The 26,429-nt window shown below is 46.9% G+C and overlaps 2 protein-coding genes across 3 annotated transcripts in view; both read right to left on the bottom strand.

Annotated features, from left to right (window-relative positions):
• Positions 1–10,047, bottom strand: part of celsr2 (cadherin, EGF LAG seven-pass G-type receptor 2) — a 79,767-nt gene extending 69,720 nt beyond the window's left edge. The window contains exon 1 of the mRNA XM_064304694.1: positions 6,062–10,047. Within this exon, the coding sequence (XP_064160764.1) occupies positions 6,062–9,644 (3,583 nt within the window). The 5' untranslated portion in view covers positions 9,645–10,047. The remainder of the gene's footprint in view (positions 1–6,061) is intronic.
• Positions 10,048–14,577: 4,530 nt separating this feature from the next.
• Positions 14,578–24,986, bottom strand: capzb (capping actin protein of muscle Z-line subunit beta). 2 transcript variants are annotated; one of them, XM_064304434.1, is made up of 10 exons: positions 24,768–24,986; positions 22,426–22,515; positions 20,467–20,588; positions 19,865–19,978; positions 19,469–19,610; positions 19,118–19,234; positions 18,369–18,434; positions 18,139–18,215; positions 17,279–17,389; positions 14,578–15,880 (listed from the first exon to the last, which is right to left on the bottom strand). In XM_064304434.1, the coding sequence occupies exons 1-9, from the start codon at positions 24,768–24,770 to the stop codon at positions 17,287–17,289; spliced, it is 834 nt and encodes a 277-aa protein (XP_064160504.1). In that variant the 5' UTR covers positions 24,771–24,986; the 3' UTR covers positions 14,578–15,880; positions 17,279–17,286. The 2 variants fall into 2 exon arrangements, with proteins under 2 accessions (XP_064160504.1, XP_064160505.1); XM_064304435.1 differs by lacking the exon at positions 17,279–17,389 and having other exon boundaries at positions 24,768–24,984.
• Positions 24,987–26,429: the final 1,443 nt, after the last annotated feature.

Genomic DNA, 26,429 nt, shown 5'->3' with positions numbered 1-26,429 from the left:
AGAACACACTAGTTATGCTGGCTAACGGTTGCCAGCAGATTCCACGGAAGCAGCAGCAATGCCTGGGAACAAGGGGGGGGGGGGGGGGGTAGCCGGTTGCAAAGTGGCTGTTTTTGCACTTTACGCTCTACCCCTCCCCCCCATGTCCCACTGCTCCACAAAGGAGCGTCCCCCTGTCCCCACCCACCAGGGATTTCTAAGGCATCGCTGGGGTCACCATGGCGACGCTCGCCCAACAAAGCGCGTCTCTTGGCCTTTTCTCGCTTTCAAAAGAAGAGGGAACAGTCAGGGCGGGAGAAAAGGGGGATAAAAGAATGGGTGGAAGGACTTAAAAAAAAGAGGAGAGGGGAGGGGAGGGACCGAGGGACGGTAAGAGAAAAGAGGTGGAGGAGAGAGAGAGAGAGCGAGAGAGAGGGGTTGAGCGGGAGGCGCCCTGACAGGAAGAGGGACACTGAGATGATTAACAGAAAGAGAGAGGGACGGACAGACAGAAACGAGGGGGGATAATGGAGGCCGAGAAAGAGAAAAGAAAGGAGGGAAAAGCTTTCAGTGGGCCAGGAAAGACTATGACGAATGCTCTTTTTAATAAAGCACAGAGAGAGATGCAGGGACATGGAACTGCCTCCTCCAGTCTTACACTTTGGCCATGGGGCGACGTATAGGGGCGACGTAGCTCAGGAGGTAAGACCGATTGTCTGGCAGTCGGAGGGTTGCCGGTTCAAACCCCGCCCTGGGCATGTCGAAGTGTCCTTGAGCAAGACACCTAACCCCTAACCCCTAACTGCTCTGGCGAATGAGAGGCATCAATTGTAAAGCGCTTTGGATAAAAGCGCTATATAAATGCAGTCCATTTACCATTTACCATGGAGCTCCACAGGTCTGCAACTCTGTGTTACCGTGAAGGCCGACTGACCACAACAGCGGCATACTGAAGCGTAAGTTTAAAAGGCGGCACGCAGGTCTACTTTAATTCACTTTTCAGGGACTCTGCTAAGCATGTGCACGATGATGAAATAAAATCCAGAGACGCAAACATGACAAAATGAGAGAAAATGAACAGCGAGGACATATGCAGTCCCTAAAAGTGCTTCTCGCCCCTCTCGCCCCAAGACTGAGCCACCAAACGCTACCCTTGTGCAGTCTGAACTGGGCACGTTTTTAAACCATTCTGAAAACTAGTATGAAACGCTCCATCACCTATTTTTATGGCACTAAAATGAATTGGCATGTTTTCACTTGGTGTGGCATTACTTTTAGTTTTCCTTAAAAAAAAAATTTTTTTTGACCCTCCAACAGATAAACCCTCAAGCTAAAAATAAGACCTTATCCCTCTCCAAGAAAACTGTGAGTGAAGAGATTCAGATGCCTTCAAGAAAGAGACATGAGTTATGAGTTATGAGTCAGTGGTCATGAGTGAAAGGGTAGGCTACCCCTGATGGTACAATTCCTTTAATAAAAGGCGTTTTTCTTGTCAAGATGCCAAGCACCAGCACAAGCAGGACCAAAAATGTCTCTGAAACCGGTAGGCTACGTTATGAAAGTGGGGCACTGGGACACTAGAACAAGAAACTGCTCTGATTTATCTGTTTCAAGACTTCCCCCCCCCCCAAAAAAAAATGTTTCTTTATAATAATGAACCATTTTTCTCTACAGTAAAAAAAAAATGCTAGCGACAACAAGCTCTGGTGACTGTGTTTTTTTTAAAAACTGTTATTCTGTGTACAGCTTGCGTGTCTGCATGGAAATGAAAGTGGGATACGGGTTGGCATTTTCAAAGGCTCAAAGCTGTTTTTTTTATTTTTTTGTTTTTTTAACAAGTTTCAGTGGGAAATGTAAAACATGCCCTCCTGCCACAAAAAAATTTAAACAGATGCAAATTGACTCCAGCTATAATTACTCAGTAATTTCAAAAGACATCACAGACATCATCTGCTGTAGGCCTAACCTTCCAAATGTGAGGTTAACTGCCCCTTAAACAAGTCGTTGGACCACCTGAACTCTGTTTTGTACATAGAACAACCAATGCCTGGCAGCATATATGTATGAAGATTCAAACCAGTTTTCTGGTTTAGAGATAATCTTTATCATAAATACCACCAAAGGGGTCACAAACACATTTCTAACATCGAGGCCAGACGTCAGTGGGAAAATTGAGGTTATACTACACGAGTGTAAAACCAGTCATTTTAAAAACATAATTAAACCTGCGCTCGTCCAGCTGAATGAATATCAGAGCAAAGTTTGGATTCGATTACAAAGCATAGGAACAAAAGAATCCGCCACACGTGAGCGATCGTTCGCTAGAAGCGTAGAGCTCTCTCTCTCTCTGCTCCTGCTCAGCAGCGTGACGCACAGACTGCTCTCACGACAGAAGAAAGAGGATTAAACCCGCCGGTTATCAGGCCACTTACAGCGCGCGATTAAACCGCACGCCGTTGTACGCTACAAACCGACAGGTGCTTGAAATAAGCTTCCCGCTGAGAACGGCATTCACTGGACGCAGGATAACATTCACATGGTTATAATTCAACAACAAAAACGGACGCGGATCTAAAGCGCAAAGCCCTTGTTCTGAATCCTACCGCAGGTATGATAACATTGTCACACAGAGCCCCCTGGAAGTCTATCTCCAGCAGTATCATCCAGCGATGTTACAGCATCGTTTCAGATGAAATTAAAAAACGGCTATCTACTCTCACGGCCATTCCCCGTAAGATAACCACGAGTCCCTTTTAACATGTACAGCAACGCTTACGCCTTGGCGCCACATCAGTGCATCTGGTTTATTTTCTGCCTGCACTGCAGATTAGGCGCAGAGTAGATTATTATGGTAATTACAGCACATTATTACAGTGCATAATGGGGAATGCTTACAGCAGAGCTGCTAAACGGGTGACAAGTGGCTATCATGACAATTCAGGAAAATCAATTGATCTATTATGTCCATCATTCCGAGGCAAACCCTCAGCACCCGTGAAATGGATTTGCCTACTGACCTGATGGTCAGGGTATGCATGACACATTTACTGTGATATCTGTACTTTCTAACATGTTTTCTTTGCCTTTAGTTATTCTATAAGGATGTCAATCTTTGTAATTTTAGTATTTGCATTTTCATCTTAAATATTACTTAAATTGATGCTGAGCATCGATCATAACTGGACAATGAACAGTAGTCTAAATGTCTAAAGGTGGTAAACGACAAAATTCATAATGTTTAAGACATCTGATGATGCAATTGATTTTACCCAATTCATTTAAAGAAGAATGAGGGTGAATACCAATGGCCTCATCTTGTTGCTCCTGGACTGTGCAGCAGAGCATTGTTCTCACCCATAATTCCCCCATCACACCAGCCTCATCGCTAACCCCGCCTCTTCACACACTGTCTCCACGGACACGGACACACACACACACACACACACAAGCCACACCCCAGCCCTATGGAACTGTATATCCTTAAAGGCCCCCACTGCCTCTCTGAAATGCGCTCCTCCTGTTGCAAGCTCCACCGTGACGCATGCAGGTGCAAATGGGATTCCTGTTAACCAATCAGGACGAGGACACTCTGTCGTCCCTCCACCTGCCTTCTTCCAAACAGCACCCACCGTGAGTCACATCTGTGAGTAAAGTACAGTCACTCACAGCACACCCTTCATGTTAAAAATGAAGGCCCAGAATGGTGTACGTTTACAGGGTGTGTAAATCCAGGACGGGATGAGTAGCCGGGCAGTTGGGAGGGGGCGGCGGCTCTGTTTGCGCCATTGGGACAATGGAAAGCTCAAGTTTACATCTGTCGTGTCAAGACGGTCTCTTTCTAGTTCACTGGCTCCAGAAGACAGCCATTGTGTCAGTTACTGTATGGGGCAACATGACGTCACCTTCGCTGCCTCATTGTTTCCCTGCCGGGCCCGGGAGCCTCCGTCGCCGGGGGCTTCAGTAGGCTAGTGACTAATTGCATAAACGCCGGTCAGCCATCCGTCCAATCAAGTCACACCCTCAGCTCCGCTGTCTGGTAACGGCATCAGAGAGGCGGACTAAATAAGATCAGTACCGCTGAAACCCAGACATGAACTCTCTCACTCTCTCCCAATCTCTCACGTGTTTCACTCACACCTTCTCAAACTCTCACACTCTTTCTCTCTCACCGTCTGTCTCTCTCTCTCACCCTCTCTCTGTCTCTCAGGCTGTTTAAATGTAGATGCGCTCCTTGTTTTAACTTGTCTCCTTCCTGTTCACGTGTTAATGCTGCGTTTCTCACACACAGGTCCGTATCTGTAGGCTCCCTTTGTTTGCTTTTCTCTGCTGTCACCCCCCCCCACACACATCCCTACCCGTCCCCTCCCCTCCCCTCCTCATCTCATGAAATTCTCTCCATCTTTCAAACCGCGCCTGGTTTCCCTGCTCCGTACTCCCCTCCGTGGGGGGGGGGGGGGGGGGGGGGGGACGACGCTGACACACATATCCCAGCAGGTGCAGGCCCAGCGGACAGGCCGGGCTCCTAATTGGTCGGGCTGAGCCACAGCTGTTCCCACCCAGGGCCCCGGCGAGATCGTTGGCCCTTCCCGAGTCGATCGGCCGCCATTGTCCGCTTTGAGCCACGCGGCTTTTGCGTCTGTCGTCGGGGCGGCCCCCCGCGTGCTCTCTGAGCACTCAGAAGGGGGCGAGGCCCCCCGAAACACCCCGCAGCTATTCCTGGCCAATTATCTCTCAGCACTCAGCCACCACCGGAGAGCAGAGCGGTTACTGTACTCTCCAGACCCAGTGCGGAGAAGAAAAAGAACAGGGTCAGAAACAAGTTAATTTGAGCCACAACCACTGTAATCTGAGTGGAACGTCAAGGTTTTTTGTTTTGTTTGTTTTGGCGATACCTTGATGTCTACAAACATCTCAGCTCATTAAATTATGGTGCTGGGGTGCCTTTCTAAGTTTCAAGGTCTTAAAAGGACAAGTGCAGAAAAGTCCTAAAGAGGAGTCAGAAAACTGACAAATATTCCTGGCGGTCGTTCTGGTTCTCATTTGCTTTTTTGTTCAAATACAATTCTCTTCTGCTCATCTATACTGAGAGATGGGATGCCAATGTAGTGTTTACTAAACCTGTTATGTTCCTGTACCTGTAGAGTACTAAATAATAAACTGTTTTGGGGAAACTACATCAAAAATATTTTTGGTGAGACTGCGTAACAAACACGATATAGCTATTGTGGGAAACGCAACATTTATATATAATAACAAGGGGAGGAGATTTGACAGTTCTAAGTGCAATTGTAACAATTTGTTTATCGTTTCAGTTTGGTAAACTGCAGTTAAGTACAAAACGTCATGCCAACGGAAGGAAAACTGAAAGCAATTTCAGTCAGTCAGACTCAGTTATTCACTTCAAGATACTACAGGCTATTCATTCAGTCAGCCTCGCTCACTCTTTCATTCATCCATTCATTAGGCACTATTTATGCAGTCAATCACAGATCATAAGAACAAAATGGATGCACTCTGCATGCTAAATTCTCAGTCTGCATTCAGTTTAGACAAAACCTGAAGAAATATTGTTTTGCAACAGAAGACATTAACATATAAAGTACTACACATGCTGTACTTTCATATTGTGTCAGTTATGTAATATAAATCTAATTTAAACCAAAAGTTTCATAAATATATTCCTAAAGCACATAAAACAGCAATTATTCTGTGCATGGTTCATTGCAGTGGCTCATATTGCTTCCATTTATATTACTTCTTATTTATCTTGCTTTTATCATCCACATTTGCAATAAAACAGGAAGCCAGAAAGTAATAACAAATCTGGGCCTAAATAAAAGCCAGAAAATTGATCTGATTTAGGTAGGCCTAAATGATAATCATTTCACTAAAAATACACAGGCCAAGCACAATTTCTATTATAAAACATTAACTATATATGATTAAGTAAAATTATTATGGAGTTCATAAAGTATTGTTAATGTTTTTTTTTTTGTTTTTTTTTACATTAAATGTGACCAAGCGGGACCGTATCAAGCAGCGTGCGAACACATAAAATGAGAATGGTCTTTATTATTCTTACCGGACACAGAGATCCTCATGGTGGCCTCCAAAGGACGATTGTTGTCCAGGGCCTTGCTCAGCCGGATCTCGCCCGTGCTCTGGTTCAGAATGACCAGGTTCAGCTCGTTGCCGGCCTCGAAGCTGTAGTGCAGCTTGTCGGACACGTCCGGGTCGTGGGCGGGAATGCGGCCGATCACGCCCATGGGGAAGCTGCTGGACTTGTTGGTGACGTAGTTGTTGAAGATGATCTGGAAGTTCTTCAGCACGGGGAGGTTGTCGTTCTGGTCGATCAGCCTGATGTGCACGGTGGCCCGGCTGACCAAGGGCGCCGAGGTGGCCTGCACCACGATGACGTACTCCGACCGCGCCTCGTAGTCCAGGTCCGTCAGGGCCGTCAGCTCCCCGGAGAAGATGTCCAGCTGGAAGACCTCCGGGATGTTGCCCTCCACGATCTGGTACATGATCTGTGCGTTGCTCCCCTCGTCCGGGTCGGAGGCGGTGACGTGAGCCACCACCAGGCCGATGGGGCTGTTCTCCTCCACGAAGATGTCGAACTCGTCTTTCTCGAACACGGGGGGGTTGTCGTTGACGTCCAGGACCGCCACCTGGATGTCCACGGACGTCTTGAGTGGAGGGACGCCCTTGTCCACGGCGAAGGCCCGCAGGCTGTAGAGCGGCACGTTTTCGCGGTCCAAGCGGCGCAGGGTGCGCACGATCCCGGAGGTGGACTCGATGATGAAGTCGCCGTCGCCGTCCTCTCCCCCCTGGAAGGTGTAGAAGACGCGCCCATTCAGGCCGGAGTCGCGGTCGGTGGCGGAGACCTGCACCACGCTGGTGAAGACCGGCACGTCCTCCATCACGGAGCCCGCGTACTGGTCCCGCAGGAACTGCGGGGAGTTGTCGTTCACGTCGTTCACCAAAATCTCCAGGTACGTGGTGTCGGACTTTTGAGGGATGCCGTTGTCCCTGGCCGTGATGGCCAGTGTGTAGGAGACCTGGTCCTCGTAGTCGAGCTCCATCTTGGTGGTGACCGCACCGGTGTCCAGGTCAATGCTGAACTGGGGGATGCTGTCCTCCATGAAGTAGGAGATACGGGCGTTCTCCCCCGTGTCCTCGTCGGTGGCGCTGATGACCACGACCGTGGTTCCCACGGGCCGGTCCTCGTTGATGTTGACCGTGTAGTGGGAGCTCTGGAAGACGGGGCGGTGGGTGTTGGTGTCGGTGACGTTGACGAACACCTTGGCCGTGTCGAAGCGCGTGCCGTCGGAGGCCGTGATGCTGAGCACGTACTGCCGCTCCAGCTTGTAGTCGAGCGGCAGCGCCAGGGTGATGAGCCCGCCGCCGCTCTGGCTGGTGATGGAGAAGCGGTTGCGCGTGTTCCCGCTGGCGATCTGGTACGTCACCACGCTGTTAATGTCCCGGTCCACCGCGGACACGGTCATCACGCTGGTGCCCACGGTGGCGTCTTCGTTCAGGCGCGTGTTGTAGGACTTCTGGGTGAACTGCGGGTTGTTGTCGTTCACGTCCAGGATGGTCATGCTGACGCTGGCGGAGGAGGACATCTGAGGGTAACCGTGGTCGCGAGCCTCGACGCCAAAGTTGTAGAAGTCCACGGTCTCCCGGTCGAGCTCTTCCGCCACCATGATCCACCCGGTGCTGTTGTTGATGGCGAAGGGGAAGTTGGGCGTGGTCTCGATGAGCCGGTACTCCAGCCGCGAGTTGTCGCCCGAGTCCGCGTCGATGGCCTGGATGTGGATGATGGAGTAGCCCACCGGCACGTTCTCCAGCACCGTGGCCTGGAAGGGGGTGCTGACGAAAATGGGGGCGTTGTCGTTAACGTCCAGAACCTGCACCGTCACGAGGCCGCTGATGTTGGAGAGCGGCGGGCGGCCGCCGTCCTGCGCCCTGATCCGCAGCGTGTACTCTTTGTTCACCTCGTAGTCCAAGTGGCTGACCAGGTCCATCTTGCCGGTCTGCGCGTCAATGTAGAACTGGCCCCTGGTGTTACCGCTCATGATGCTGAAGTGCACCACGGCGTTGCTGCCGCGATCCTGGTCCGTGGCGGTCACCTGGAGGATCTCAGAGTTGGGCGGCAGGTCCTCGGGCACCTGCACAATGTATCGCTTCTCGCTGAACTGAGGGACGTTGTCATTGTCGTCCTCCACCGAAATATAGACCGTCGCCGTGGAACTGCGTGGGCCCGGGTCCCGGCCTTGGTCGTTAGCCTCCACAAGAAGCATGTAGGCCTCCACCACCTCACGGTCCACAGGGCCCCTGGTGCGGATAACCCCGGACCTGGCATCAATCTCGAACACGTCGTTGGAGCCATTGCTGTTGAGCACGTGGTAGATGATATTTCCGTTGATCGGGGCATCCCCGTCCGTGGCTCGAACGGTGAGCACTTCGTACCCGATCTCGAGGTTCTCCCGCACGCTCTCCTTGTAGTCCTGCTGTTCGAAAACTGGGTCGTGGTCGTTGGTGTCGCTCACAGTGATGGTGAGCGTGGCCATCGCAGTACGGCGGGGCGTGCCGTGGTCCACCGCCGTTACCCGGAACACGTGGGTGTCCTTAGTTTCGCGGTCCAGTACCTCCACAGTGGTGACCGCGCCACTGGCCGGGTCCACAGCAAACAGACTATTGGAGCGACTGTCAAAGAGAGCCTCAATAACATACTCCAGCCTGCCAGCCTCACCTTCATCAGCATCCACTGCTTTCAAAAGGACGACTGGCGTCCCCGCCGGCTTGTTCTCTGGCACGGACACCTGGTACATTGGAGGCTGGAACTGGGGGCTCGTGTTGACGTTTCTCTTCCTCCTGCTCACAATCCCTACCTCTGACTGCGCCGCTACCTGCAGCAGCTCCTCTAAGCGCTCCTGCTTGAAGGAGCCCACACCTATACGCAAATGCACGGAGATGCCCTTCGCCCCCAAATCCCTCTGTTGCCCAGCACGCTGACATAGCTCCCCGTTTACACACCTGTTACAGTGGAGATCCAGTTCCAACAGCGTGCTGTGCTTCAAACAGAGCCGCTCGGAAACAAATAATCCTCCCGCCGAAAAGTAGAATAGTGAATCTCCATTCAGGCTGCAGTGCAGTTCGCTACCGGTCGGTGAGCCAGGCAATATATCCCTCACACGGAAAAGCGGAGCATCAGCGTTGTAACAAGCAGACTGGTGACTGCGAACTTGTAGCAAACTGATTACATCGACGTCTAATTTCGTTTTCCTTTTGTGCTTATTGAAACAGTTCCTGCCGTGCACATGCACATCGTACCGGCTAGTGAGAAGGTGGCTGAAGCCGGTCACATTTGTTTTGCAGTCCGCGGCGATGTACACCGTGAAGGGGTTAGAAGGAAGGGCAGCGCAATCCAATACCCCCGAAATGACCACAACCCCAGCCGCAGCATCCGTCTCAACAAATGCCTTCGTGAATTTGGGGGCGATTACCTGGTCCAGGGTACAAGTACCGCTCTGCCCCAGGTTAGCAATAACAGTCCCCGGTTCCGCATCCGCACTGAGGTGCACGCTGTAGCAATCCGACAAAGAGGCAAGTTTTAACCACCCGGTGATAACAAACAGCAAATCCCACTTAATGACGGGCATTTCTCGTTGATATTATTCACCTTGTCTCACTATAATATGCAAAAGCCGTCCTTCAAACTTTCATTCGAGTCAGTTTCTTTTGTTGCGGCATTTCCATAATTCCAGCAAACGGTAGGCTCGGTAATCCAATCGGAAAGAGAAGGTAACCGCACTCCCCTCTCCACAGCTTCTCGCAGCCAGTCCCAGAGACGTTGTCACCTCGCTGAGTTCGCGTAAATGATTAAAATGGCTCCGGCTAGCAACTCCAGCGCCTTGTGGGCTTCTCATTACCATAAACCTGTTTCAAAACAACAGGAGAGAGAGAGTATGTGTGTGTGTGTGTGTGTGTGTATGAAAGAGAGCGAGAGTGAGAGAGAGAGAGAATTCAGCAAAAGCATGGATTGCTATTAGGGGCAAATCTTAAAAGGGCAACAGTACTGGAGGCAAGACCACCGCCTGTCCGGTAATTCAAGTAGAGAGATATGTTCTGCTTTTATAAATAATGGCAACTCAGGGGAAACAAATGCATTACGGTTCTTGTAGCATAATAGGCTGAAATCGATATTAATGCAAGTGATATCACAAAGTGCATCCCGAGTAGTATTCCATTGTTTTTCTCTTCTTAAAAGGGTAATGACTTAAGTGCTGAACCATGCACTGGTAAATAGCATAATATAACAAATTCCAAATTCACATTTCTCTGTAATTTGTCTTTGCATTTTTTTTATTCTTGTAGGCTATGCACCACACATCATATGTTTCATTAGTAAAAAAAAAGAAAAAAAGAAAAGGTTTAAAATACTATTTTACATTAAATTAATTTTAATTAATTTCCCCCAGTGCTAGCATATATGTTTACGCATGTTCTACAGTTTTTATGTGCTTAATTGAAAAAAAAAGTGTTTCAATCCTTTTGGAACTGGGCCAAGCATAAGTCAAAGCCTACGACTCGTTTCGGATAGCAGAGTACACCGTTCAGATTAACTCTCCCAGTGAGTTGAAGTGGAGATTAATTCATCTAAACCCCTACCCCCCACGACGTCACAAATATAATTAAATATAACATTTACCATTGTTGACTGAAACCCAGTTGCAGTATGGAAAGTGTTTAACTCGCCGAGAGCATATTAGAGCGCACTGATTACGTCTACGATAGTAAGCTTATAGCTTCATTTACGCCTACATACGTTATAAAATTGTGTAAATAGGGATCTGAGAGGTAAACAGGTACAAACAGTCACGGTGCATGGACATAAACTGTCTTTCCGAACTTATGTTTAATTTCATTGGCAGTTCCCTGTTAGGATTTAGGCCATGCAGCCTATAGCCTATTTAATTCTGAAACAGGGATTTTAAAAACATGAATAAATTGCTATCAGACAATAGGTCAACTCGGACCTGTCGCGATGGGGCCGGCGACTGCACCGGCTGTCGTTATAATTTTATTTTTACGTAGCCAAATCCGAAATTCAGTATAAAAGAAAGTTTCTGCGCTCCATTTTCTGATACATGAGCCCCGCAGTAAGGAGTTCTATTTTTCCTTCACGTTGGCCAAACCTATATGTAGACCTAGCTGCAGCAACCAAACGATGTAACTGCGGTCAGTCGTCGGCCAAACGGGACAATAGACTACTGATTGACGATCACCCAGTTCAAACCTGGCAGCATTAGTTTTCATTTGAATATTCGCACTTAAAATAAAATCGCGCTTTGTATGCAACTTTATATTCATTGTAGACTTTCGATTTGCACAACTGAAAATGTTCTGAAAGTATTAAAAATAAAGACACCGTTAACTCTGTTAACGGTGTTAACGGACACTGTTAACGTTCGGCTACTTTTGTGTAAATTGCGACATCTAGCGGAGAAACTCATTTTTACGCAAACGAGAAACCGTATGGATTAACGGTGACAGTCTTCAGAACATGTATGGTTATTCAGCGAGAAGAATGATCGGGGCTATGAGGCTTTATAAATTATTAGGCAGGGGGAGCTATCACTTGTTACTTACTGATTGTATGTAAATATAGCAAAATATTATCATCAGTTCATTTTGATCAATCATTGATTACACAGTATAGCTGCACCCATTATGGGTCTTCCCAAATCTTCTCTCTCCAATCAGACTTGTGGTGTGCCATCTTTTTAATGGATATTGATTCAGCTTATTGTGGTCATGACCACTAGAGCTCCTGAATTACTTGTTAAAGTCTCTTTGAATCATCATGGCTGGACCTAGTCAGCATGTATAAGCGGGGAGGTATAGAACACAATATACAACGTTAATTTCAGCTGATATTCCTCGATTATTCTGATGGGAATGTGATCGCACGACTCATACCAATAAAAAGTCTTTATCACGAAGAGTATAAAATATAGTTTATGAAATGCCAATTATGTTCTGTACATAATCACACGTTCGTTAGTTACAGCGAGGATACACATACAAGAACTTAACACAAGTAAAAAGAGTAAGTGTCGTCATGAAACAAAGAGATAGATAACAAGTCGTTGCTTACTTGTTTGCATATAGCACATTTTGACACATTACAGCAATCTCCATAAGGTCACAGATGTTGAAATAATGATGAAAGGTTGAAGCACCAAATAGCGTTGCACTTCAACTTCACCAATAAAACATTATGGTCTTGCTACAAAGTCGCAGATCTTTTCATTATTCATCCTTACCTGTTGTTTGAGTTCCAGCTTTGGTCATTTCAGTGCAGCAGCAATGTAACTGGATAAATTTTCAATTTTATGCAGAACAAGTATTCTACAAAAAAACATTTGAAATTTACCATATTATTCCAACTCAAGCCAGATGATAAAAAAAGAAAAGCACATTTTTAAACCTATGAAAATTACCATTGAGTAGTTCCTAGTGGTCTATGCATAATTCAAAAGGCATATTAACATCACTGAATTATAATTGGAGATAGTTTAAAAGCCACATTCTCCACCAACATTTTGCAAGTCATTAACTGTGACATAAGCGTTGTCTTGGAGATAAGGTACTTGGAGGCCCACTATACAACCATTTGCATCTAAATCAAATACAACTGCATTTTGTGGCATTCGCAACTTGTGTACTACTTTACACACACACAATACTTCATGTAATTCTTTACCCACAACAGTATCACTTCCATGCATTCATTTGGCATTCCACTGACTCATGTTACCATTATGTCACTATATATATGTGTGTGTGTGTTTGTTTTTTATGTATAACATTCTTTTCCAGGCGTACAGACTACTTTTGAATCAACTTAAAAGTACAATATATAATTATAGTTCCAAATAACCAGGATTCAGACACAATGATAATTGATCATACAGTTAAATGTGAAAGTATTGTGACAGGGACATTTTTTGTTGTTTTGGCTCTGTACTCCAGCGCATTGGATTTGAAATATAACAGTGCATATGAACTTAAACTGCAGACTGTCAGCTTTAATTGGACAGTATTTACATCCATATCAGGTGATTGATATAGGAATTGCAGCTCTTTTTATACGTAGTCTCCCCCCTCCCTTTTTTTTTAAGGGAGCAAAAGTAATTGGACAATTGGCTGCTCAACTTTCTTGATCAGCTGTGTCTTTGCATCATTAGTTCATGCACAAGAAAGGTATCAAAAAGTCTAGAGATGATTCCAGGTGTGAATTTTGCATTTGGAGTTTCTGTTCTCATCTTGAGCACCAAATAAGTGACAATGCCAGTAAAGCAGGCCATCAGAGACATAGCCAAAACATTGGGTGTGTCACAATCAACCATTTATTACATTGTTATGAAACAAGAACGCATTGGTGAGTTCAGAAATGTCAGACAGTGTGGTAGAGCACGAAAAACCACTGTAGTGGTTAACCGAAGAATAATTTCAATAGTGAAAGTATTTTTAACTATCGAACAGATGAAGAACACTCTCCAGGATGTAGACACAGATGAGTCAAAGTCTACCATAAAGAGAAGACTACACCAGCATAACCTCTGCGGGTTCACTGCAAGATGCAAACCACAGGTAAGCCTCAAGAACAGAACGGCCAGGTTAGAGGACATTCAAAAACCCAGAGGTGGAAAATCCAGGTTAAGAAAGTAAAAGTCCTCCCCAGTATTTTGTTCCAATCACCTGGATTTGCTAATTAGCACAATTCTTCAGCCGGGAGTAATTAGTGAAATAAACAGGCTGAGATAATTGGTGGGAGAAACACTTGGCAGGACTTTTGCCTTCTGACCCTTGGATTTTCCACCTCTATAAAAGTGTGGAATTCTGGAAGAAAGTCTTATGGGTAGATGAGGCCAGCTGTAACCGGTACCAAATTGATGGAAAGAGTGAAGTGTAGAGAAATAGAGGAACTGCTCATGACCCAAAGCACCCCCCCCCCCATTTGTGAAAGATGGTGGAGGTAGTGTTATGGCTTGGTCATGTATTGCTACCTCTGGATCTGGCTCATTTGTCTTCATTGATGATGTGACTGCTGATGATTTCTGAAGTGTAGAGAAACATTTTATCTGCGCAGATCCAACCAGATGCCTCAAATCTCATTGGATGATGCTTCACCTTGCAGCAGAACAACGACCCCAAACATACTGCTAAAGCAAACAAGATTTTTAGAGCCAAAAAGTGTTATGTTCTTGACTGGCCAGAAGTCAGAATTCCAAATGAAGATGGTTTTCACATGACTGAAGGCAAAAAGCCCCCAAAAACAAACAAGAGCTGAAGATGGCAGCAGTACGGGTCTGGCAGAGCGCGACCAGGGAAGATACCCAGGTCTGGTGACATCATCAAATGCAAAGGATTTGCAACCAAGTACTAAATATGATGACTATTTCAGATTAATCCAATTACTTTCGCTCCCCTAAAATGGGAGGGCCATGTATAAATAAAGGCTATAATTCTTACACAGATTACCAGATATGGATGTGAAAACAGCCTCAAATTAAAGCTGACAATCTGCACTTTCACCTCATATTGTTTTATTTCAAGTAGCCAATCTGCTGGAGTACAGAGCCAAAACAACAAAGATTGCATCACTCCTCCAATACTTTTGCACTTAACTGTATATACACTGGTCTTTCCTTGGAAGCTCGCTATATTTAGAATACACAACAACATTTATACATGCTTTATATATGCATTGCCATATAGAAAAATAACATTATTTACCATTTTAAATTTTATTGGTGTTGGAGGCTCTAATACAACATGAATCAAGCTTTACAAAAAAAGGCAAACTGACAACAAAAAACCTCAAAAACAAAAAAAAACTTCCTGCAGGACAGAGGAACGGAAACCACCCCCCCCTTCCACGCACCCAGCCAAATAAACACTGGGGTGGGGGGGGGTGCGGAGGGGGGGGTCAGGGGAGGTGTCAGGGGAGCGGGGAGATGAAAACGGCGTTGCGAAACACAGTACATTTGTTCAATTTTTCCTCACATTCTCTACGCGTCCACACAGATACGTCTGTCCATCTCCCACCTACCGCTGAGCTGACAGACTAACAGACACGAGATCAGACAGAACCAGACGATGCTCCAACCGCTGACCGACAGCAGTAAGAAAAAGCTGCAGACGCCCAGGACTACATCACCCAGAAGAGTAACAGTTAGAATCGGCACAGGGAGATGGGGGTTGCAGAGACAATACCAATAACAATATACATATAATCTAAAATTATAACGGGAATAGAAAAAACAATGACTATTCAATAGCCTGACCCCCCCCCATCTGATCCCCTGGCTTAAATCAGTCTGCATCACACTGATGCCCGCCCAACAGTATGCCCAAAACATAGGCAGGGATCATTATTAAAGTTACTGTCATACTGTTACACCGTCATAATAATTATAGTACTAATACTTATAACAACAAGGTGGTTAGCAAATGGCTTTGATGACAATGAGATGCTCTGGAAAATTCTTAAAAATAATAACGAATGAATGAATGAATGAATGAATGAATGAACGAATGAAAAACGTTTTTTCTTTTTCTAGCCTAAAAAAATAGAGCGCAGCACTGAGAGATGGAGACAGAGGGGAACAGAGGAGAGACAGGAAAAACTAAATGACAAATATGCTGAGAGTGATGTGGAGAGGACAAAGGTAAAGACAGAGTGACAAAAAGAACTGAAGAGTGAGAGAGACAGAGAGAGAGAGAGAGAGAACAGCATCTCTAACTTTGTTGTTTGCCTTTGAGCGCCTTAATAAGGTCATTCTTCAGAGCCTCCTGCTTTGACTTGTCACCCATGGTCTGAACACTCCTGAGAGAGAGACACAGAGAGAGGGGGGGAGAGAGAGAGAGTGTCAGTGATTCACATTATTTCAGATGTAGTGTTTGGCCATGGTGTGTAAAGGCCACGCTGCAGGACAGATTTGGTTAGATTTTGTCACACGGCACTCCCCAGTAGGTCCATGTTAAGGTAGGTTAGGCTCATCGGTGCTCGTAAGTGCTGTCAGTAAGCCCACATGTACACACAACGGCAGGCTTCGGTTCTGTTAACCGCACAGCACAAGACCTGCCAGGCACACGAGGTTAGGGATTAAGGTCAAACAGGTGGGCACACACACCCTCACGCAGACAAACACACACACACCCACACGCAGACAAACACACACCCACACACACACCCTCACGCAGACAAACACACACACACTCACACACAGACAGACACACACCCACCACACACCCTCACGCAGACAAACACACACACTCACACACACACCCTCACGCAGACAAACACACACCCACACACACACCCTCACGCAGACAAACACACACACACTCACACACAGACAGACACACACCCACCACACACCCTCACGCAGACAAACACACACACACTCACACACAGACAAACACACACCCACACACACACCCTCACGCAGACAAACACACACACACTCACACACAGACAGACACACACCACCACACCCTCACGCAGACAAACACACACCCACCACACACCCTCACGCAGACAAACACACACCCACACACACACCCTCACGCAGACAAACACACACACACTCACACAGACAGACACACACCCACACACACACCCACACGCAGACAAACACACACACTCACACACACACCCTCACGCAGACAAATACACACACACTCACACACACACACACACAGACGAACAAACAAACACACACACACACACACACACACGCAGACACACTTACACGTTCGCACACACAGGACTCAAACGCAAAACAAACACAAACGGGAACACAACCAGGGACAAGGCTGTTCTCTACTTCCGGTCGTTCGTGTGGAGATCCCATTCCAAATAACCGTTTAGCTTTCTTATGAGCACCAGTGGCACGATCCAAGCTCACACATCCTCCCGCCGAGGATCAGCCCATGCGGTTTCTGTGCGTTTGTCTCGCCCGTGTCGCTCAGCCTGGTTAACGCCGCTAGGCTAACTGACCACCCTGCGTGCGGTTAAGGCTCCTGCTGCTGCAACTCATTCCTCAGCAGCCGCGAGCTAGCAAGCTAACACGCGGTGGCTCCGCTTCAAAAAACCGCACACACGCAACCAACCGCACCCCCACGCCAGCACGCCCCCGCACACAGGCCACAGGCAGAGAGCGCACACTCAGCCCCCTCGCCCCTCTGCGCCCCCCCCCAAAAAAGCTCCCTCCGGCTGTACCTCCAGCCCTAGTCGTCGGGCTGAATGTAGATCTGCCGCTGGGTGAGGACCTGAGACAGCTCTTTCTGGAGCTGCCGGTACTTTTGATTATCGGGCAAAGAGTCAATAGATCTGAAGGAGAAAGAGGAGATTCGGAGGAGGGGGTGGGGGGGTGACAGTGGGAAAGAGAGAGAGAAAAAGAGAGAGAGGGAGGGACAGTGCAGAGAGAGAGCGCGAGAGGGAGAGAGAGAAAGAGAGAGCAAGAGAGCAAAAGAAAGTGAAGGAGGAGATGAAAGAGAGGAAGGCAATGAATAGGAAAGAAAAAGGAAGGAAAAAAGATGAAACCAAGAGTAAGCCAAGAGCCAAGTAACTGTAGGATGAGAGGGGAAATATGATCGCGGGGTGGGTGGGGGGTGGATGGGAGGGGGTCAGGGAATTGTTCAAGGAGATGGGAGGGATCATGGCTTTAAAAAAACAGACGATGTGTAAGGAGAGACTTCCTGGTGTTTCTCTCCATACAGGCTGATACAGTCCAACACATACACACGAGATCCAATAAAGATAAGCAGTGTTCCACAGTATAAACTAACAGAGACACACTAACAGAGCGTTCAGTGTCCCTGCTGCGCCCGGCACTCTTCCCTGTGAGTAATGGACTGAAACTCACTTTCAGGCCCAGCCCATTCTTACATGATATTTAAGAGTTGTGATGAATAAACACAGAGAAAGAAAAGCATAAATTCAGTTCTGAACAGCTGGGACCATGTGCCCCACCCCAGCTGTTATACGATGCCCCTGTCATGGTGTTTCCAGAGAAAGGACGTGTCACAATCGACATTTTATGTAATGTCTTATTAGGTTTCCCAGAAACTGGATCGTACCTCAGGCCATTAACAATGTCCTTGGTCTTCCCAAAGTAGATCTCATTCAGGGTGGAGCGAATCTTGTTCTCCATGTCCTGAAAGGGAAGCGGGCATGAAAATACTGTCAAATCGAGAGAAAGCTCGCTGCATTCGCGAGCAGAGAGAGCACAGATCACCGCTGTACGTTAAACGGAAGTGCGTTTGAGTCTGGGAGGAAAAAGCGGCGACAAGGGTGCTGTTCCGCTCACCTCCACTAGGCGGCCGATGTTGGCGATGTGAGGGGACGACTCCCCCACGGTCTCATCTTTCTCCATCTAAAGCGATGAGATATAACGGGAAAAAGTGTGAAAAGGACTCATAAAAAAACTGTGACTGATTTATGATTCATCTGTTGTCCTGTGCAGATATCCTCTTGATAAACTAAGATGAGATTCTTGAAGATAAAATTCTTACAAAGTTACATCTCTTCACAGGTAGGTCAGGTATATTAGCTTACAACCTTACTTGATACACAGATATAATTACACATCCTTTTTGGATTATTAGGTGTGCTTTATTATACATTATGTGTACACATCTGCACTTATGTGTGCCAACCTTGTAAGTCGCTCTGCTAAATGAATGCTATATGTGATGCTCACATTTCAACATTCTTTGTCCAGTGAAAATTATTAGCATGCTATCTGTCCTGTGAAGCACTGCTCTTGGGACAAGGTGAGGCTACCTGTCCTGTGAAGCACTGCTCTTGGGACAAGGTGACGCCACCTGTCCTGTGAAGCACTGCTCTTGGGACAAGGTGACGCTACCTGTCCTGTGAAGCACTGCTCTTGGGACAAGGTGAGGCTACCTGTCCTGTGAAGCACTGCTCTTGGGACAAGGTGAGGCTACCTGTCCTGTGAAGCACTGCTCTTGGGACAAGGTGAGGCTACCTGTCCTGTGAAGCACTGCTCTTGGGACAAGGTGAGGCTACCTGTCCGGTGACGCGCTTCTCTCCTACCTGTCTGGTGAGGCTGCCCCCCAGGTTCATGGTGCCAGAGCCCGTCTTGGTTGTTTGCAGCCACAGCATCACGGTGGAGGTCAGTTTGTAGTGAGCGGTACGACCGCTCGACTTCTCCTGCGAAAGTGTGTGTGTGTGTGTGTGTGTGAGGGGGGAGAAATAGAGACAGAAAGAAAGAGATGGAAGGGGGACAGGAGCAAAACAGATATAGACTATCAGCCATGTTGTACAACAGTAAAGAGTCTGGAGTTCTGCCACTCTCACTGCTACTCTCTCTCCCTCGCTCTCTGCCACTCCCTCTCTCTGCCCCTCTCTCTCTCTCTTTCTCTCTCTCTTTTCTATCGTCCTCACCTGAACCTCCACCACGTGGATGGAGTCCCAGCAGCCCTTGATCTTCTTGGAGCCGTCTCCAGCCTTCTTGATGAGGATGACGCCCGCGAAGCCGTGGTCCAGGTCCCACAGGTACACCGATGACACGCCCCCCTCAAAGTACCTGACCAGAGACCGGGGGGAGAAGGTCAGCACAGGCCTCCAGAATCAATAATACTGACAGGCAAAGGTAAAAGGTTCAAGTGTCTGTGTAGATGGATGAACAGGATGATATTTGAAGTATGTCAAGGTATATTAACAGTTATATGTAATGATACACTCACAGTTATGTTCACTGGTATACTCACAGTTACATGTACTCGTTTACTCACAGGTATATGTAATGTTATACTCAGTTATATGTACTGGTATACTCACAGATCTCTGTACTGGTCGAAGGCGTTGTTGGCCTCCACCTCCAGTTTGCGCAGGCGTGCGGATGGCATGGCACCATCATCGATTGGGGGCTCATACTTATTGCTCCAGGGAGACCTGAAGAGGGTAATGACAGGAGTTCCATGCAATTATTTCTCATTATTTTGGACAAATTTGGCCTTTTCTTGCCCAAACTGCTTTTCGAGTAACCACTGTACCACCTGTAGCCCTGCAGTCTCCTGTGAGATGGTGCTTATTTCGTACGCTAAAGGCCACCCAGTCCCACACGATAGCCAGTGCCAATTAAAGCAGAGGTACCCAGAAGGCACCAGTGGTCATCTCATATCTGACCGATTACAACTGGTACTCTGTGGGCACCACCACATCGCCATGAGCAACATATGAAGCCACTACCCCAGGATCTATAGCCAATTTAAACCCACCAATCCGACTGTGGACAACTGTGCGGCAAGTGCCAACGCCTTTACTAACTGAGCCACTTGACAGTCCTTTAACTTTACTTTTCGGTTTTTGTGCACATACGTAATTGACATGTAAGCAAGGCAGAGAGGGGAGGGCGAAGACAGAAGCAGAGTTGCAGTGACCTGTAGGAGTCCCCATCGCGGTTGTAGTCACACAGCAGGTAGTCCTTGCCCACCACCTTGTCACGGGCGATCTTCAGGGGCTGGTCCACAGAGGACAGAAGATCCTCACACAGACTGGGAACCTGGGGGCACAAAGGACAGGGTAGATTAAAGGACACCTGGAGCTGATGACTCAAAAAACCAGTAGTTTACCCTATACCTCTGTACCATGTAAAGGAGGTACCCTAAGGAAGGCACTTAGCTAGCCACAACATACATTTGAGTACATACACACAAAATATACATAAAAGTATGTTTACCAAGCTGTTTTAGTATTTTATACAGTTAGCCAAACAAAATCTCAATGTTTTATTCTGTCAGAGAACTACTCCAGGGTGTCTTCGAACAATCCTACAGAAAACAATAAAGAATGCATACAACCTTAAAGCTTCTACTTTTTTACAGCGAGAAAGGAGAAACGAGTCAAGGGGAAACAAGAGTCAAGGAGCGTCAGCATTTTGTCGCAGGTTCTTGCCTGAACAGTTCAGGAGACAAGCAGGGAAAATGGCAGATGCATTCCAGGGTGAGGGGAAAAAAAACATTTCTGTTTGTCTCTCTCTCTCCTTTTCTCATTCTTTCTTTCCCACTCTCTCCATCTCTCTATCACTCTCTCTCTCCCCCCTTTCCCTTCTAGTCCCTCCCTTTCTCCCGCCTCAACAATTTGTCTCTCTTTGTCTGGACGCAACAGGGCGTCACAAACCCTCTTTTACCACTCCTGACCCCCAAACACATTAGGAGACGGAAGGGGAACAAGTGGGACGGAGAATGAACGAGAGAAAACAAAACTATAATCAGCGTAAAAAGGGGAAAAATGTAAAAGCTGAGAATGTTCAGACATTTTTTTGTTTATTGCCTCTTTCCAAAAACTAAAATCAAATGTCAATATATCACTGTCTTTAACTAAACTGAAACTAAAATGATAATAAATCACGGTCTTCATTCAGCATTTAAAAGTAAAGAGACAAAAAGAAGAGGGGTTGGAGAGGTGGAAAAACAGGAAAAGAAAATTTGAGAAGCTTTCAGAGAGAGAGAGAGAGATACATCGCCTGAGACAAAGAGCTACAAATTGCCTCTCACAGACAGACACAGAATCCACCATCCAACCACCCCCCCTCCGTGTCCCCAAACAGACAGACAGACACAATGCTGGTCTTGTTCCCATCACCATGGAAACACTGCCCCACACCTGACAACCACCTTCTTTCAGGCGTACCCGGGGAGAGACAGGGGGGAGAAAAGGAACAGAAAAAAAGGCAAGGGGGCCAGAGCATCGGGCCGGTCGGTTGGCCGCCGTTTCTACGGAGACGGAGTGACGGGCAGGACGGACGGAGCGAGACGGGACGTACAGTCCCGCAGTGCTGTGGGGTGCAGAAGGGCCGGCACTATGACTGACAGCTCTGATAATGACTGCTAACAACCACACACACAGATGGAGATCTGCAGTAACTATGTGCGGGACAGGAGTGAGTGAGAGTGAGAGAGACAGAGAGAGAGAGAGGGAGGGAGGGAGGGAGGGAGGGGGGGAGAGAGGGGAGAGAGAGAGAGAGAGAGAGAGAGAGAGAGAGAGTTAGAGTGAGAGAAGAGAGGAGTGAGTGGACGTACAGAACACGCAGGGGAAATTAAAACAGATCAGGACGTAAGGTAGAAAGCGTGAAGGAGAAGAGAAAGCACGCGTGTCTTTGTTAGTAGTCTGTAAACACGAGCGGATAATCCGTTACGCCTTAGTGAATGCAGCCCATGAAGTCGCGAAGTGAAGATGCGAGAAGCGTTTTCAGCCGTCTGGCCAGCCTTCGCCAGCCATGGCAGGAGAGAAGCGGGCAGCGTGAAATACTGCCAGTCATGTGTGTCGGGCTGCTCAGCCGAGCGTGCTGAACGGAGAGCAGTGTTCAGCGCTGAGCCTGCTGGGTATCACTCATTTACCAGGTCAATAAGGTCACTGAGGTTCTTCTCTATCTGCTGCGGGGGCAGACGCCTCATCAGGTCCAGCGCACAATCCAACTGCTGGTCATTCTGGAAGACACAAACAAAGCAATTATACCGACTGACACAGATGCACACAACCACGCCCATGCCCACGTTCTCACTCACTCACTCACGCAGGCACACAGGCACGCAGGCACACACGCACACACACACACACACACACACACACAATACATTCATTACATTACAGCAGACAGACATTAGCAGACATTCTTATCCAGTGCGATTTACCCTAATTTGTGCAGCTTAAATGCTGATTTATACAGCTAAATAGATAAGGAAGTAATTCTGCAGAAGTACCACGCTCATGGGTACACCAGCAGTGTCCTACCTTGGATTTGAAGCAGCAACCTTCAGGTTACCAGGTTCCCTAACCATTATAATACACCACCAGGCGCAAACACACATGTATTCAAGTAAGCACACAAATAAGCACAAACTTTCAAAGCTTATATACTTAGGCCTACTGTATGTCAGACCCAGTCTGAGCGCCTGTAATATCAAAATGCACTGATAAATAAAAACGCAATGGAAAAAACAGGCTTAACAATATGAAGCATTCGGAGAGAACTACAGTTAACTTCCGCTAACCTCACAAACAGTAGGCCAACATTTTGCTACTGTTTCGTTACATATGCACATGAACAACATGCTTCCCTGCTGACGTACAACAGGCCTAGGGCCATGGCGTACAGGGGATAACATAGGTACAAGCATCGCACACAAGAGAAACACACAATCACATCTTTTTTTTTTAACAAGCAATCAGCAAGGCCGACGTACAGCCATTTTCCTTTTTCCGGTTTAATCTCTTTGCTGTGTGTGTTCTGCTCTGTTCTGGTCCGATCCCTGCCTGCTATTTACCCTGTATCAACTCTACTCGCTGGGAAACCCCATTAAGTTCAGCTGACACCTGCTCTCCGAGACACTTGGTTTACAAGCACCCCTCTCCTGAGGTAAACACTCGCAGCTGACCGCTGCCCTGCGGCAGCCTGGAGGTGGAGGTTTGGGGGGGCGGGGGTGGTCGGTGACAGGATGAGATGAAGGAAAAAGGAGGTATAGAGAAAGGCAGCTACAGAGATAAAACATCTGCTTTCTCCATTAGGAGTCCGTGGGCCGGGTTAAGCATTTGAAGGGTTAGTGATGTTTACAGCGTTGTGTAGACTAAACACTTCTGCACATCTCGCATCCTCCAGTGCTCTGTGTGATTCATTTGTGTGTCTTCATAGCTTTCCAATCCAATAAAAAAAGAATGCCTGGGGTCAACAAAATGCAAAAGGTAAGCAGGTTCACGCAATGAAGAGTCCTTAAGTCTCCAACGATATACTTACAAAACTGAAAGTGAAAATAGTTCATCTTAAATTAGACTGGTTCAGACAAACCATTAGCCAATACAGACAGCTGTTGTTTTGTTGTTGTAAATGTTAGGTAGCGGTATCTTTGAAAAGTTGTGTGTGTATGCATGCACGTACATACGTGTGTCTATGCTTTACCGGTCAGAGTTCCGTTAACTCTTCCATAACCTTCAAGGAGTTAAGCAGTCCAAGCAACAGTACTTGTGATTTTGTATTAAGACTACAGTCACACTCTGAGCAATGCAGTCAATCGGTCACAACCAGCCTGCTAACGTTAGTTGTGTTTAGATCCGACAGAAACATGTCAGGCAATCTGCGTGGTTTTGCACCGGCGTAGTTTACCAGTTGACCATTTATCAGTAGTCAGTGTAACCGATACAAAGTGAGGCCAGCCTGTCAACGAACTCGCAACAGTGGAAGACTGGCAATGTTTCATACGAGGTGGCTTCATCTACAGCAATGGGCATTACGAACTGTTAGAAAGAGTTAAACAGCTGTACACGTTGCACTATATGGGTTGGATCTGGTGGAGGGGGTGGTAGTAGGCGAAACCAGGCCGACAGTCGGGCGCTACTACTATTTTAGCCCTGGGGCAGGGGAAGGAAGGAAGGAAGAGGGGTGATCAGTCTGCCATCATTCAAATTACAAAAATTGGCAGCAAGCAATCCTGAACATTCTGCAACTTTGCTGTGCAGTTGGCAAGCTTAATAGGTAGCTAGCTATTCGCGTAAGTACAAGCTAATCGATAACTAACTGGCTAACTATTTGCTATTGTTTCAATAAACTCTGGGCACGACCGAATTTTTAGCTTACTGCGTAGAGTTGCTACTTCCTATAAAGGGCACTAGTACTAATATCGTTTCTCAGCACCCCCCTCTCCTAAAACTACCACCCCGTCCCTGCTGTACCTCTCCACGGCCTTACCATGTCGGCGGCTCTCGGTGTCGGGTCTCAGCAGTGAAATATGCTTTAGCGGATTTCTTTATACTTTCGTTCGCTTATTTTTCTTTTCTTGTTGTTATTTCAATTCCTTCCGAGTTCCTGCTGTTTCTGTTCGCCTCTCTCTCTCTCTCAGAACCCAGCCCCGTCAGCGAATTCACTTCCTCAACCGGGGAGCGATGGGGAGGAGGTGGGGGGGAGTGCGGGGGGGGCATGGAGTATGCAAACAGTGCATGCATATCCGGGTCACCCCACTCCTTCTCTCTAACAACCAATCAGAGAGATGCAACTAAGGCATGGCCAAGTATGGAAGCAGAGGGGGCGTGGTAAAGGGATAGGACAGGGCGGTCTTGAGGAGAGTGGTCGAGGGTGAGACTTTTCGGTGGGTGTGTCATTTGCCATTTGAGGGAGGAGAGAGCCAGGGAATTTCTGAAGTCGCTACGAATTCTCCCACTCCCCTGTTTTAGCTATTGGCCCTGCCAGTGTCTCTGTACGAATTGGACGTGCTTTATAAGTACTCCTTAGTTATTTTGTTTTCCTTGCCAATTACCGCATACCCAAATATGCACGCAGATCAATTTGAAACTGTATGTGAATTATATGACGTGTCTGTATTTGCAAAGTTGGAGTCATTTATTAGGAACTTCATTCGAGCTATTTTTTTCTATGTAATTTTAAAAGATTTTCTCTGTGCACATTGTGTGGTTGTGGTCAAAGCCTAGACTGGACTGTTCAATTCTGGGAAATGGCCTTCATTTATACACCAAATGTCCTTTGTTTCACCTGTATGAACAGACAGCCTGGTCTCAGATTCTGTTTGATTTAGTGCAAATATTTGACTAAGGACAAGATAATAAGCTAAGCTACTTTAATAAACACACCTACTATGTGAAATGCAGGTGTTTTGGGGGTTTAGAACCAACCTGTCTTAGAGTCAGACTTGAGTACTGGATGCATACGCTAATTTCAATTGACCTAGTTCAACAAAAATAAAAAATTATCAAAAGAACTTTGTGCCCATGAGCACTGAATTTGCATGAATGTGTGCTGAGCGTAATACAGTGTGTCACTAAAGGGGTGATCAGGAGGCAACCTGGGCCTGAAATAGCCCTCCCCTGTAAGGCATTTCAGAGAGTCACTGGGACGTATATGCGGGGAGCGGGCAGCATCGCAGTGCTGTGGCAAAAGTGACAGATCTGCAGCCTCCAGTGGAAAGAAAGCGGGAGGGGAGTTTAAACCAGGAAAACAGTGAAGAGACCCACGACCCTGTCTAATTTCACAACAGGCACGTTATTACTTTGCTGATATTTGACAAGCATGGTTCACCGTTAATACAGAACGACTGGTAACTTTACGAGCTGTGGGCTTGGCTCAGTCCAGGGGCTGGTTTAGAAACTGCCCAAAACGTTGATATTTATAAGTCCATTTACTACGCTGTCTAGGTTTTAATTGGTTAAACGTGTGTTTCCCAGGATTGCAAAGTTAGACCTTTTAAATAAATGGGGACCATTAAGGAATATGGCACGAATTAAATGTATTAACTTAGAAGCTACATAAAACACAAGATTGTGGGTGGTTTTCTTCAAAATTAGTGTGACGTAAAGGAAAAATGCAATTATACTAAATAAGGGTTGGTCCAGCAACTTG

Source organism: Anguilla rostrata, chromosome 13 (genome assembly GCF_018555375.3).
Source record: "Anguilla rostrata isolate EN2019 chromosome 13, ASM1855537v3, whole genome shotgun sequence".
In the NCBI taxonomy this organism is placed as follows: domain Eukaryota; kingdom Metazoa; phylum Chordata; class Actinopteri; order Anguilliformes; family Anguillidae; genus Anguilla; species Anguilla rostrata.
The sequence above is the reverse complement of the archived record's forward strand: the minus strand, read 5'-3'. Positions and strand labels throughout refer to the sequence as shown.

Excerpts from the sequence above, each read along its gene's own strand:
- capzb (XM_064304434.1), bottom strand. Across the intron at positions 19,979-20,466 it reads CGCGATGGGGACTCCTACAG|GTCTCCCTGGAGCAATAAGT; the intron begins GTCACTGCAACT and ends TACCCTCTTCAG. Across the intron at positions 19,611-19,864 it reads TTCGACCAGTACAGAGATCT|GTACTTTGAGGGGGGCGTGT; the intron begins GTGAGTATACCA and ends GTCTCTGGTCAG.